General features: G+C 42.4%; 1 protein-coding gene across 2 annotated transcripts in view; it reads left to right on the forward strand.

The window, feature by feature from the left end:
* LOC124174374 (homeobox protein TGIF2-like) overlaps positions 1–15,189 on the forward strand; it is an 82,367-nt gene continuing 67,178 nt past the window's right edge. The window contains exons 1-2 of one of the 2 annotated variants that reach the window (XM_046553471.1): positions 1–487; positions 718–818. In XM_046553471.1, the coding sequence (XP_046409427.1) occupies positions 803–818 (16 nt within the window). In that variant the 5' untranslated portion in view covers positions 1–487; positions 718–802. Of the gene's footprint in view, positions 819–15,189 lie in introns of both variants that reach the window. The other variant, XM_046553469.1, reaches the window with a different exon arrangement.

Consider the following 15,189-nt stretch of genomic DNA (forward strand, 5'->3'; position numbering starts at 1 on the left):
AGAAATGGCATTGAATTCCACGAATTTACTACTGCGATGTCATAGAATCCGTGACATTTCTTTATTTCTGCGTTAAATCAATTGTCGTTGTGGTATTTTTGTTCAGAATCTCGTATAGGACGGGGCTGTCAAGTCCTTTTACGCGTTTGCGAGAGGTGGACTTGGATATTTGAAGACGTGCGTCAACGTCTAAATCGACCAGGGCACCCCCTTAAACGAGAGAATCGAATGAAAAGTATAACCCTCGGCTAGTTGGTGGGTTCGCCGTCAGGTGGCGACAGTTTGGGCTTTGTATTGGCGCGGCGTCGACGCGCAGTGAGAGAAGCGCACCTGTCAGTCACCATCGCCGACTGTCAATCTGACTGACGCTAAGGACAAACGTGAGGACTGATACCGAGTGTTTATGTGTCGTAATAACAGTAATTCGTGTAAAATCAGTAAAAACCGTATCGTCCGATCGGCGGTGTGTCCGAAGAGGGCAATACCGGTAAGTACGCTGCCTGTGTCACGGTTTACGAGCGTAATACACGAATTCGTATCGCAGGCATGGCCGAACGCGTGTGTTGACAGGAATTTGAAAGGTCCAAAGCAGCTCGGACTTCGGCTCATATATCACCTCGTGTCAATCGCGTTTGAGAAACCGAACGATTACCGCGACCCGCGGTCTTAGAATTACCAATTTTCGAACCCTTTTAACCCGGGTTTATTCTCTGACAGCTATTCAACCGTCGTAAACAACAACGTCTCTCCGGATACCTTCGGCCTGGCGCGTACAACCTGTGTTTACGTAGCCGTACCGGCTATGGACCACGATATAGGTGAGTGAAATATTCAATTTATTCATCATAATCGTACAAGCTTTCTCTACGTTCGTCGACCGATTCGAGTCCTCGCCTATCTTGGCGTCGTAACACGACGCTATTCCGCGTTGGCACGTGGTGTCGTGTAGCGCGGGCTCCTGGCACGCCGCACGGGGTCCACACAGCCCTGTCCACGGACTCCTTTTTTCGCCAACTGTCATTCTCACAGTTCGAATCTGACAGCCGATAAGCGGTAAACGCCGCTTTCGTTGTTCTTTATTATTTACTTTAACAACGTTCGTTGTATGTTTGCAAATGCCTAACTATATACCGATGCTTGATTCATTTAAATTGTCGTTGAGCGTTTTATTAACCCCCGCCCGTCCTCCCTCGCCGTCTTTTTCTTTCGATCCTCTTCGTTTTCTTTAATTCTTGTTTCTTCTTCAACCTCACAAACAACAAATATGAGTTTGTCCTGACCCTGTAGCTGGAATTTACATGTACAGTGAGTCGCTGATCGAAGCTGTAGAACATTTAACCCTACAACTCATGACTGGGGTCCGAAAGCACCCCACGTGAACTTTGAACTACGCTCAGCGTCGCTATCGTTTACGGTTTTCAGTCTTCGAATGGGTTTGTCATTAACTAAATATAAATAAAATCAGATTTCTCGTACACCATTCTCTTCCTTGTGAAAACAAGAAGAGAACCATGCCTGAGAAAGTCTGTTTATCAGCACAGGACCGATTTCATGATCAAGAAAAGCCTGGGGTGCGTCCGGACCCCAGTCGTGCGTTCGAAGGTAGAAAAACAAAGTCATGAGTTGCAGGGTTGAAATGTATGGAGATACAGCGCAGTTTATATTTTATACCTATGGTTGTGGGCACGCGGTTACAAAACGTCGGACAACTGCGCGTCGAGCGTCCGAACCGATGCCGCCTAGCTAGCCGCTTTTTCCCCTCTTTCTTTTTTGCTTTCGGTTTTTTCCACGTTTCTCTCGAATGCAAACGCGCCGCCGCACCTTCGTTACAAGTCTCGTGCGTTGTGTGTATATGCACATCCTACCGTGCGCTTATATCGATACACATATTACGTAAAGTACGTCCGTAACGTACGCGTATGCAGCAGGACCGTTCAGAGGTGGAAAGAGAGGCTCCGCGGCCATTTTGAATTTTTGCAAATGTAGGACGGCGTCGTCGTTGTCTATCTGCCGTCTGACTACCTCTGCCCGTGAACTATGCGCCGAGCTCGGTCTTGCCGTCAGAATTACAATAACCTGGAGGTTGAGCGTGGCTCTGCAGGCGCGAGTTGACGGATATCTGTGTGACGATAAAAATTGCGAGATTGTTGCGTTCTCACGTATATCGCGTCGCATCCAGGTTCTGTGTGCTGGTATCCAGCCGAATCCTGGAATGTCGGCAACTAGCGTGGCGAAGCCGAGACGATACGAAACGGCGAAAAATCGCATCTCTCTTATATCCAGATAGTCGGCGTTTCCGCCGGAAGCGAACGTTACACCTGCAGTTGAAACACGCGCTCGAGTAGCTCTTTATTCGTGTTCGTCTTTTCACACACGACGGTCACTCTTTACGCTAGTCGTCGTTGCATTTTGCTTACAATGGTTGAAGGAAACATGAGGCGTTCACTCGTTCACGATATTTCCACATATTTCTAGTTTCTGCGAATTACAATTACATATTGCTGCCTGTATCGCGCTTCGCTCTGCGGCTTATATTGCGTTTAATCGTATATACAATGAAAATAGTAAGGAAAGTAGCGGTTCATCTGGCCTCAAAATTCTCTGCAGAGATTTGGGATCCACGGACACGAATTATGGCGCGAGGATTTACATTGTAAATTTAAAAACTATATCGTAAAAATTGAATTTCTTGCGAAAACAGAAAACCGGAAAGTTAACAGATTATCCAAATTATTGGCAGATTACTATGGATTATACTATCTGCAGAGTATATATCAAATTTGGATTTGGATTCGCAACTATTGATTGACAGTTTGGATAGCACATCCCCGGCATCTATCATTAAGTGAATTAATTAATCCCGAGTACACATAACGTCTAATTAACGATATCAATTCATTCAATATTCACTTTTAAATACTACAAACTTCTTATTTTCAATATTTTAACATCGAATCAATTTGTCGCTCCTTTGACGGCCCTGACTCTACGCGTCGATGGAAGTCGCGAAAATGTGCAATTTGTGACGCTGTATACGCCTTGAATCGTTATATCACCCTGCAGCGTCTCTGAGCCATGGCGATAGAGCGGGGCTGATTATCTGTTGCACAACTTGAGCACATCCTCACTTCTTACATGGAAAAATGGACGAGATTATTAGGCCGCGGTATTTTGTACATATACCTCGTTGTCAGTCCCACCTGCATTTGAAAAATTATTGCAATTTTACGCATTATTTTTTTTTTCTTTTCATCTACTCGTACCTATCGTTGAGTTTGACAAGGCCGAATCTTATCATACCTAAAGATTCGATCGTGAATCGATATTATCGTAATTAGTTCGTGCCATTTAATTCCGCGAGAATTTAATTACATCGATTAATGATGTCGAGCAAAATCGCGTATTATCCTGTCGTTGACGCGATTAAATGAATGCTTCTCGTATTTACACGTGATAAGTACGTTAACTTCTTCGTACGTTAATGTGGATTGAACAAAATGTACTACGTGTATAACTATGAGTGACGTTATTTTTTGTTTCAATATAATATGGCAATTAGTAATTGTAATTAATTGCCCGTTTGCTGTGACCACTGAAGGCGATTTTTTGCTGCTGCAATAAAGATTCATACATGCATATATGTATATGTGTGTGTGTATATATACAGATTATATAAATGTACACCTAGTTGCGTAAAAGTTTAATGAAACAAATGTATAATACAAACGTATACGTATATTTCCTAATCGTTTAGTGCAATTTTTTGCTTTTTTTGTTAAATTTGAACTATCGACACTCGTAGGATCAAAGTGTGATCTTGTTGCAAAACAGCCTTAGAGATAAATGAATTTGGTGTTATCTATTCGCAATTTATACGTATAATGTATATTGGAGAAAAGAAAAAAAAAAATAACAAATAACAATTTTTCAAGCAGTCGTATAATTGGAACATAACAACAATTCTAAACGAAATTTAACTACCATTATGCCGTCGCCAATTCACTTCGCATCAATCTTCGCTGGTGTTACATTGTTTGCATATAATTCGATAACTTTTAACACAATGATAGATTTTGACCTCCTGAGTAGAAACTCAAAAGTTCCAGGTAGTCTATTTATAATAACCGCAACGTTGTTTGTAAACTTTAGAACTAGTGAATTCTTTGTTAAATATTGTAATAGTTTTGTAGCTAAGAATTTGAAGAGAAGAATCTTATGAAAATTTCGGTGATTTGTCGTAAAGTTCTCGTCTTCCAAACTGCATCCATAACTACTCGTTTGATAGAGAATCCCATGTTGATAAGTTTTTGTCACATGTGTACACACATTTATAATTGACTGAACTCTTCGAAATGATGTATCAGGATTGGAAAGCATAGCACAGAGCGATAATTTTAAGCTGGTAAGAACGATGAGTTTTCACCCACGATTGAACGACCGGTTTATCACCGGAAAAGCACCCGTCGTATTTAGTTCAGAGGGTCAAAATCTATCAGTGATAGAAAAAAAAGCTCGCCCCGGCAACCCCGGCGTCGATTAGAGAGAGATCTCTCTATTGCGACGTCCGGACGCCTGTCAATTATTTGATGAGTTTATTTGCAAATTGCTATCAGTCCGCAGCTTCGTCTTGTAAAGCTTTAATTTTTTTTCTCTCTTTTTCCGTCAGTCAGTTCACAGGATCTGCACTCTACTTCGTGGTAATAGCTAATCTGCGTGATACAAGTACCTACTTTTATGTATGATTTTATTATTCAGATAAGGCCAACGGCTCGCGTTTAATCATGTATCATATTATACACCGTCACGTAAATAGACCAATGCGAGTTTTCCGACGATATCACATGTATCAGTTATAGCCGTCAGCTGATTCGTGACAGCTCGTTTTATTAATCCGAAACCCGTGCAACGCCGCTGAGCCAATTCATTCATACATCGTTATAATATCGTACCTACATTGTAGTATACGGTTTACGAGGGAGAAGGGGGTATCGAATTTCAATCACGAATCTCGCTATGCGTTATACACGCATTTGTGCGTTCTCGTCGCACAATTGTCGCGAAATATCTTTCCTCCCTCTCTGATCCGCGTTTCATTGCTTTATCCTCCTCTTCATTCTCTGCAAAATGAATCATAAGTCATGAAAATTTATCGCATCGAAAACCAAACGACGTAAATTAGGGTAAATCCGTTCGATTTAATGCTTTTTCCTCGTAAAAAGACAATAAAAATCGGAATCCAGCTTTGAACCTTCTTAACGATGCACATCGGCTGACGACTAGACGGCTGCAGCACCGGTCCGGGGACCCTCTCGCATAGAGAGAGCCGCGAAGCCTAGCTGCCCGGATAGGCTAGCTCGTGCGAGGCAGACGATGCAGTCACGGCGGACCGATGGCGTGAAATAGTGAGAACAGGTGCATGCCGCAACCCTTTCGCCTTTCCTTGCCGCTTCCTCTCCATCCCCATCCTCGTCCTCCTCTTCCTCCTCCAGCAGCAGTAGCAGCAGCAGCAGCATTCTGTATTCTATTCTGGCCAGCAGCAGCGGATGACCGCCAGCGTATACCGGCGCTACATTATCGTTTGTTTGTATTTTAGTCGACTCCTCACTTTCTCGCTTTCCTTCCCTTCTCCTCTTCTCCTTAGCTCGGCTTCGCGACTTTTCATACTCGGCACTTGACTCCTAATTTTGTTTTCGCAGCGGTGAGCACGATATCAATAGTTTCGCACAGCTATGCCTATGGCTATGCGGGGTATAAAGTATTATTACATACGCGCATCACCCACACGCGGACGGCTCAAAACTGCAGGCAAACCGCCAACGACATTCTCATCTTACGCCGATTTGATCTTTCTCCTCACGCCTCCCGCTGCAGACATGCCCTCGTCGTTTATTCAACGCGAAGTGGATACAAATTGATACAGTTCTTCCTCAAATTTGTTATTCTGATTGTAAGTGAGGTCCGCAGGCGAGGAGATGTATTCGATTTTTCAAATCTGCACGCGGCATTTGCACTCGTTGTACACTTTGTATAGAAATATTCGTTGAAGGATAATTTTGCGAAAAATCGAAAGTTGTGTCATTCACAGCTACGAGCGTCATGCAGTAACGGAATTAGTGCTGACACTTGGGTATAATCACGACAATTTTTCTATTTCGCCTATAGCTAAATACGGAAAAATTTTACAAGTTTAGGCACGCGTGCAACGTTTTTTTTTGTATATTTATTTTTTTTTAACAAGTAAGCGGATTCCTTTTATCATTTGTGTATTCAGTTGATATGTTCGAATGACACACGTGTTTGTAGGTATGTATTATTATACGCACGCCCCTGGCGAAAATATATGGGTCAAGAATTATCATTTCAAACTTCTATATCGGTTTTAGGTGTCAAAATTACGTTAACTTGAACTGTAATTGGTATTTATTGATAACGTTTGCGATAATTGTTATGTTGGTGATTCCCGACTAGGCGCCGCTGCCTCGTTTTATCTTAATTGAAATCATATTGCCGGTCAGCAATGATGTAAAATGATTTGGATCGCGTTGTTTGAATAATAAAAAATCGGGACACCTTTTGTAAAACTGTACCAAAGTTAATTCTTATCTCGTCTATTCGATATGGTGTAATATATTTCAATACTACACTTAACGCAACTAGGTACACGTATAAGTAGTCGATAATAAACGGTTGATTTTACCGTGGCTGTTTTTAGACGATGATGAATGGCCAATACGGAGGTATCGGGTGAATTCACATGACGACTTTCCATAAAACAGTAATTCACTGTCGATGCAGGGAAAGAAAACAGAGAAACAGAAGTCAGAGAGGAGAGCGAGAGTGAAAAATTTAATTGAATAGAATAAGAATAATATACTGCAGTAAAACATACGCGAGAGTAAAAACACCGTTCACCACATGTATCAACAATTGAACACTTCGATTTGCAGAAGAATTTGTGGCGCCGTGTAAAGTTTCGTTCATCAAACACAGCGGCGAGTAATAATAAAATAATACTTGACGTAACGATAATGATGTCCGAAAGAAAGGAGATTCGGGCTATGGTTGGTAATTTTTTTCTCTCTTTCTTATCTCATGACTTAACAACGTCCTCCGTCAAGAATTGTAACATATCATATTCGTAGTTTATGCTCAGGATTTCCAGTATACAGGGCAGACACACGGCACGTCAAATGTGGTTAATTGGTTAAACGGATTCTCACTTTCAGATAACAATTTCCTTTCGGAAAGGGCCCAGGATTAATTACCTGTATATTTAAAACAGACCTCAGCTCGTTAAGTCAAGTGGGTATACACTCATACATGTATAAGGTGGTATCTCGTCTCTCATGTTAATCATTTCGTTGAAGAATTAACGCCGGAATGGGTATGTACATTTTCGTATGCAGTTGTAATTATTTTAACGACTGCTCAAATGAACTTTCCTTATGCGGGGACGCTTATGATCCCCGCGCCGTTTCGGTGCATCGAATTAACGACGAATCAATGATTAAGCTCCGGATCCCAACTCTGCGACGATGCGGAAGAATTTGTTACGCAAACCGTGTGCGTGCGACTGCAGAGAATAGGTGCGTGCAGGTTTCAGGGCTTGCGTATTACCTACACGCACTCCGCTCCATGGTTGGTATATTATATTATTCATTGAATTATTTCTCCGCGTATCATCATCCTTTATACAATACCTACTTATGGTTATACGTACGCGTATAAATAAGTATAGTAGCGGGTAACGAGCATCGGAGGCCGGGCAATAACTACTAATATGCCTATTTATCCATTCGCTTGTGTACCAACGAGTTGTAGATATACGTGAACTTATACGAATGCAAGTGTAATTCTTCAAAGCATTGAGAAACCGTCGTCTATAAAGTAGGAGGGGGGGGATTCCTTGCGAGGCGGCGGCGCGAAGTCCGCCGCGGTTCTCAGGGATTCATAAAAAACTTGGTTAGGAAATAACGGAAATAGTTTAGGTTTGACGGGGTAACTAATTGGACTGCATTTTCTGTAAGACTTCTGCTTTATACCTATCGAATTGAAAAATCTTTACTTTTACTTTTTGAATAAGTAGGTATAAAATTTTGTGAACATTTTCCAATTTTATACCAGCGAGAGCAGCCGATTGTACCTAAACTACTGTACCAAAGGCATAACAAATCAACATGTATATACCACCTGTCCGTCAGCCGAAATTCCCTCAAATATATATGCAATTAATTAATATATATATTTTTTAACGCGTCAACCTTGGATAAAAATGATGTACAGGTGCTCACGTTTTGAATAATTTATTCGACGTCACGTACGCGATGCGGCGGTTTACTCATTACGACTCGTGAGCGTTCACCGCTTTATAGACAGAAACGGTATTAAAAAAAGTACAGAATTGCAGACGGGTTAGCGGCATCTATTAGTCAGAACGTAGAACTTTTGTGAAGGATACCACAGACGTTAACTACAAGTATAGGTACTGGCAGATGCGATGATCCAGTCCCTGAGGTGCAAAAAGAGACGTCCAGGATGTCGAGGCTAGGCGGTCAGGGATTAGCATGATAATGTAATTGGGTCGGTTCGCACATGCGTGACAGACGGCGATGCCTAGGTTCTCTCTCGATAATGACTTCCCATTTTATAAACGCATCATTATACCGGTACCTGTACCTATAACGTATTACCGAAGTACGCAATCGGCCAGAAGTCTCCACGATAGACTTGCGATGTTTAATGCATGCCGCGGTCGCCTGCACGATCAACGCCGACAGACGACATAGAATCTTGATGCGTATAATGCACGCCTTTAATTTCGCCATAAGACGCGAACGCTGCTGCGGCGGCAAAGGAGACGTTGAGTTCTTTCTTCCGAGTATGGTTTTTCCTGCTTGACCGCCTCTATTCGTGACAATTCAATTATCTCACGAACAAGAATCAGCTACATGTTATATCGATCGTCGTTTGCGTGTATGCGTACAATCGAAAGTCGTCGGACAGACAGATTTTTTTTTCGTGAAAAGTGCCACTGATTGGTTTTCATCCGTTAAAAATAAAAATTCAAACTCGTCTTTACCAAAAATGCTGCGTCGAATATTCAGCTTTTCTGAACGCGATCGCGCCAATCGATGTTATGGATTTTGATCCGTAAACGTCGCACGTAAATAAATAACGCCGATGACATTAAGGATGATTATTTAATCCACCGGCTGGCGTCGCGATTTCTTTAAATGCCGCCTGACCAGAGATAGGGATGTCTAACAATAAATATGGAACGAGAAGGCGACGTGATTCTCAATGATTTAGGAAGTTGGCCATCCCTCCGCACACCCCTCTGCCGCTCTCTCCGTCAATCTACGATTCACTTGTACAAGCTACGAGATTAAAGGTCTTCCATATCTGACCGGCGCAATCAACGGAACTTCCTTATCTTCGGCCCGAGCGATACGAAGTTTATGTATGAGAAACGTGCCATTTAATCCCCAGGTATTATCGGTGCCGGTTTCTAATCACTTTTGAAAATGGGTCATCGTGCCTCCCGCGCATGTTTTCTATTCTTTCGGAAATCAATTGATCCTTACTCGTGTAACGTTATTTCAGGTCCGTCTTGCGTCGAGTCGTCTTTATTATCGAGTAGAATAATTGCGATGGAAAGGTATACATGCAAACAACGATCATAACTGCATGGACTCGGGATGGATACCCGTTCCAAATTTATGAGTATTTGTGTAATTCTAAACCCTCGGGACGACGTCGCGTCGAACTTTGCGGTTGCGTCAGTCACTTGGAGATATCCATAAACGTGACTCTGCAAGAATTTTTTTTGCATGAAAATCTGATGGATCTTCAAGTCTTGATTATTATCAAGAATCGTAGTACGTGAAAAATCCTCGAAATCAGCGGATTGTTCCATTACCAATAGGTGATTCTCCTACGTCATAAATCAGACATCAATTTGATCAACATCACGAAGCAAACGATGTTGCACCCCTCGGGTAACACGTTATCTTGAAATCGTTACGAAATCTGATCATCCAAGTTTTTGTAATATCGATCGATACTATCCGTGTTTATGTACAACTTTTAAAACTTGTAAGATCGTCGCGAGATGAAAATAATTGTAACGTACCTCGGTATTTTGGGAACCTGAAGAAGTTAGGAATTTTCAATCTCATTTTTCACGGTGATGGACGGTAACCAGAGGTGGTCTATCACGCCGATTAGTCGAGTCAATCCAGACCCTCGCCTTCATACTCACGTTGGACAATTCATTAAGTTATTCTCATTATTTTTTACAATTAACATTATGACCGTCATCATTATCGTTGATTCAAGCTCGCCTCATGCTTCGTTCGACACGCCGCGCCGCTCGACGGATTTGCGTCTGTGCAATGTTTAGAAAGCATTTTGGAATTGTGGATTCACTACCACCATCGTCATTCCGTCAAATCCGAAGACTCGTTCTCGTCGTTTCGGGCGCCACCATCTCCGCAGTCAAAGCGTGTAACATCCATCCTTCACCGCGAGCAGCGTCATCAACGACGTACGTTATATGTATGGGTGTATGTATGTAATATGTGTAAAGAGAATGATTTTACTCGACGCAGCTAAGTTTGGTGATAAAATTACCAGGCTTAGAAAATCGCCGTGAACGATGATAACGCGTCGTCGTAATAATAACAGTGTGTCGTTTAATGAAATCTCATCCTCACGCAATAGCATGTGTAACAGTATTTTATACGTATACATTATACTTACATATGCGATTGCAAAATATATTATGTTTGCTCTACGCATAGGTTAGTGGTAACACTTTTCGGCTTGAGCACGATACGTGTATCGTACGTAGGTATATGTTTATATGTAGATGTAGGAGAATATGGGTCGAGGACTTGAAATTATACTACAATTTTTACTTTCATTTAAAATAACACAACAATTCATTCGAACGTTATTTATTTTTTGTAAACAATAGATTTGTACACCAAAATCTTGATCGGGGTACCTAATTAGCACTTGAAGCGCATCTATAACAGCTAATTATTACAGCTAACTGCAATGGCAGTCTGTTAATATTATGCACGGTTGTACATGATTCGTCAGTTTTTTATGGTTGGAAATTCTTCTTGCAACGAGCTTGAGGGCTGTTGAACCTGGAGCCAGTGCAGGAGGACCAAGTGTTTTCTTATGCAAGGTGCTTTACAGAGACACTTCGTTTGCTCATTTTTATCCCTCGCTACGTCCTCCCGTCGTTCACGCCGTCTCCGGAGAATAAAATAAGCGGACATTTTGAAATTGTCGAAACGTTTTTGCGGTACAGCGTGACTCTGAAGGAAGGAATGCAGACGCTTCAATACGCGACAAAAAGGTCCACCCCATGCAAGGATCATGCGGAGCGTGCTCCAGCTGTCCCGGTTTGTCACGCAAATGAATACGTCTTACACATACGTATACATGTGTATACGCATATTTGCCGCTCGTACACTCTCTGCTTTATGGACATCCGAGCTTAAGATTAATAAACAGCCGTCGTTTCAATTTAGCCCGCATGTAACGTCGCCACCCTCGTGTGACCGCAGAATCCCCGAGCGAGGCTTCTTCTTTCCAACGCAACATCGATATCGCCGTGGTTAGTGGTCGTTATACGCGTTCATTCTTCATTTCACCGGTATCGAATGGTCGCCGAGCACGGCGTGCCGGCCGACAGGTGTCGACGCTCCATTATGGTGTATATCTTAAATTACCAGCTACCGTCCAGACATGATATACCGCTTCGAAACTTTATTCAAATCAATTTTCACTAGGTGCATTATATGGGACGGATGTATAATGACGGTACTGGGAGATTTCTAATCGTCTAATCAGGCACAAACCTATGATTATTCATCGATATTATTATATTGCTTTTAAAATGCCTGTCATTTCGTTCGTAATTTGGCACCGCTTAGGTTGGTCAGTGATTCAATTAGCTTCGTCGGTCTCGGCCGTATCTATAAATATACCATTATTGTGTGCACAGTGAAGATTGCACGTAAAAAAATAACGAGGTTGATTCAGGCAATACCGCAAATGACACGGGAATGTAATCGTAATGTATAGTGCAACCGAAAGTATAAGCTTCGACCCGTGGTCTGGCTCAGTGCCAATTCGTGGTGTATAACTGGAGGTAATCAGATGACAGCCTTTTTAGAGAAGAAAAAATGACGAAAAAATTTCTCAAGTTATCGGATTAGCCGTATTGCACTTGACGAAGTCTGAAATTATTTAATTACCTACAAAAATACAAATCTCTCCCAGAATTATTAATTAATTCCTTTGAATTTCTTTCAAAGCGGTAGTTTTTTTTTTTTTTTTTTTTTTTTTTTCTGCAACTAAATTTACGAGTTTTCTGTGGTGCATTTGCAAAGTAGGTGACAATGCCGCATGGTATTTCGCAAATAGCGGACTTCGACAACCGTGGGAACAAACTGCACCGCGAAAGATTACTGCACTGCGCATTGGCAGATAGGAGTCACGTGTAACGTACGTATGATGGGTACTTCATGTATTGCACAAAACACGTGTAATGATAGTGTCGCGCAGCGCGATTACATCTGCAAACTTACACCGCGGTGAAAATTTAGAAAGTTCTCAACTCGCTTACTTCTTAGTATGCGTGCGTTAGTGTAACAAGACTGATGAAAAAGATGTCTTTCGCATTCGATCGCGATTTTTGCAACAGCTCGTGTGTGCGTATGTTGAGTTTCTTGCCGCATAAATATATGTGTGAAACGTACACAATATAGTATGTAAGACGGTGTGTGTGTGTGCGCGTGTGTTAAAATATAAAAAAAGAAAGACATTCGTTTAGTATAAGTGTTACGGTTGCGTTAAAATCGAGAAATATGTAATCGAAGATATATTAGCGTATAAATTAGCGGTAAGGTAGAAAAAAAAAACCAGCAAAAAAGTAAACGGACTACTTACAATAGCGGCACATAAATTTAAATTGTGTAAATTCCTTGGCACTTGCGGTCGATGCACGCGTGCCCAGCTCGATAAAATATGATTGCCTCCTGTCGCCTCGGTATAAGTACTTTCTGTCTAATGACAGCGCGCTGCTGTCTCCGCGGAACGCACGGTGCCGGGCCGCTAATCATTTTAACAAAAGTGCAGCAAAAGCTTGTCATAAACCTTGACCGAAATAGCAAAATTTATACCGGGCTCTAACCCACCCCGACTTGATTAGGTAGACTGGGCTTACAGACGAGCTCAGAGTTCGCTGCAAGTGCTGCGACGCACATTTTAGCTGTCGGCGACGTCCGGAACGGAAAACGCGTCGGTTTCTTGCCGGCGTAACTAGTATCACTGATACAAATGATACGGAAACGTGTATTACCTCGGCTACGCGGGTCATCCGATGTTTTCAACTCGACCAAGGCCAACCATTCGATTGATTGTAAATTCGTGAGAAGCACGTAGCGTGCTGTAGGTGTAACATGCATAAACGGGGGCGCCGCGTCTCTTGGTCTTCCGTTTTATTCCCCTTCGTTTTCTCCTCGCGCATACGTCGTACTTTACTAGCCGCGTGTGCGTGCGTCTGCAACGCACCGCGTCCCCGTTGGCTCAAACGTTGCGTATTACGCAATTCCTACACCAGCAATCATTGCGAATTGCAAATTCACGTTATCGTTATCGTTACGAATGTCGATAACGCTGTACCGACTTTGCCCGATCAATCCATTACGTCCTGGGAATCAGTCGCCGTGCTGGTCGTTTCCAGAAGCATATGTAACATAATTCATTTTCTGCGGTCAGTGTGCTTACTGTCCAACGCTAATTCCTTCATCGTTGTTATTGCATCAGCAATTTGATGAATAATTATGGGGTAACCCGGATTGGTCGTTCCCAATTTTGAAACGTCAGTTCGACTACGAGATCAGTCGATAAAAGGGACAATATTTTTAGCACGCGGGTATAAAACATGCCGTAGGGGCACGTGTATTGAGACCATTCGCTGCAAAATTACTCGCAGTGAATATTAATGTCAACGATGATCGTCCTTGCACGAAGGGATCGAGTACACGCACGTAATTACGTCTCGATTGTGGTAAAGTTTTTCGTAGGTACTCTTTGAAGACTACTTGAAATAATGCGAAGTCATTTGAATTTTTGTGCGAAAATCTAGGCAACCCATGGTATGGCAATGTTTCAAAACAATTATACAAAACTCATTCGAAATGACGCAACGTCACATGCAGAGTTCGATTTTAGTCACGTGAATTAGTCGCTTGACCATTTCTCAGAAGTTACCGATGGAAGCTTTAAATTGCGTTGCAACTTCTCGAAGTCATTAATGCGCTCAATTCTGCAGTCGTATAGGTACGAGTAACGTCATGTGGTCAGACGAACGCTTGAAATGACGAAATGAAGCGAAACGCATGGCGCCACGTCGTGTTTCCCCTCTCCTGACCCCGTGATCATTATAACGAGCGAACGATGGTTGGTCAGGTTTTCGAAAACGTGACGAATGACGTGTTTCGGGGTAGGTTAATACCGGTCATTAATCGGTCGACACACATCTGTAGGTTGTATTATACATAATCAGGTAGAAGATGATGCATAATCGTGCGGCTGATCGCGTCGATTGATCAGGTGCAGCTGATCAAACAAACGTCCTGGCTTTGCTGCAGCCCGGCCAAGTTATAGAGGGTTAGATAACTACTCGTAATTTGAATGTGAAATATTAGTTAATGTACATGATACGCACCAGCGGATCGCAACTCAACGCTGACGCTTATGCGGTGCCGCTTCGTACTCTCAAATCAGTATCGAAAGTTCCCTGGTCCTAGTCGAAGATTATGCAACTTCCAACCCCGATTTAAGCCCCTCGGATAAGCACTTGATTCGAGAACGTTACAGAAACGCTAGCGTCGCGTTATCGACAGGTATCACAGCTACATGCGGTACTGTTTTGTGATATTGCACCAGCACACCCTAAACGTCTTATCGTTTATATATACGCATTTACGTACATCTATACCGATACAGGAAGCAGGAAACCTTGCGTCAATTCTGACTGTTATTATGAGACTTCCCGCGGAAAGTCACTTACCTGGGTGCCGTATATTAATGCCTGACCCGCAGTCCATGTGCAAGGGTGCCGCCACGTGTACGCCCGGTATAATAATAATAGTAAACAACAAG

Source organism: Neodiprion fabricii, chromosome 1 (assembly GCF_021155785.1).
Source record: "Neodiprion fabricii isolate iyNeoFabr1 chromosome 1, iyNeoFabr1.1, whole genome shotgun sequence".
Classification (NCBI taxonomy): domain Eukaryota; kingdom Metazoa; phylum Arthropoda; class Insecta; order Hymenoptera; family Diprionidae; genus Neodiprion; species Neodiprion fabricii.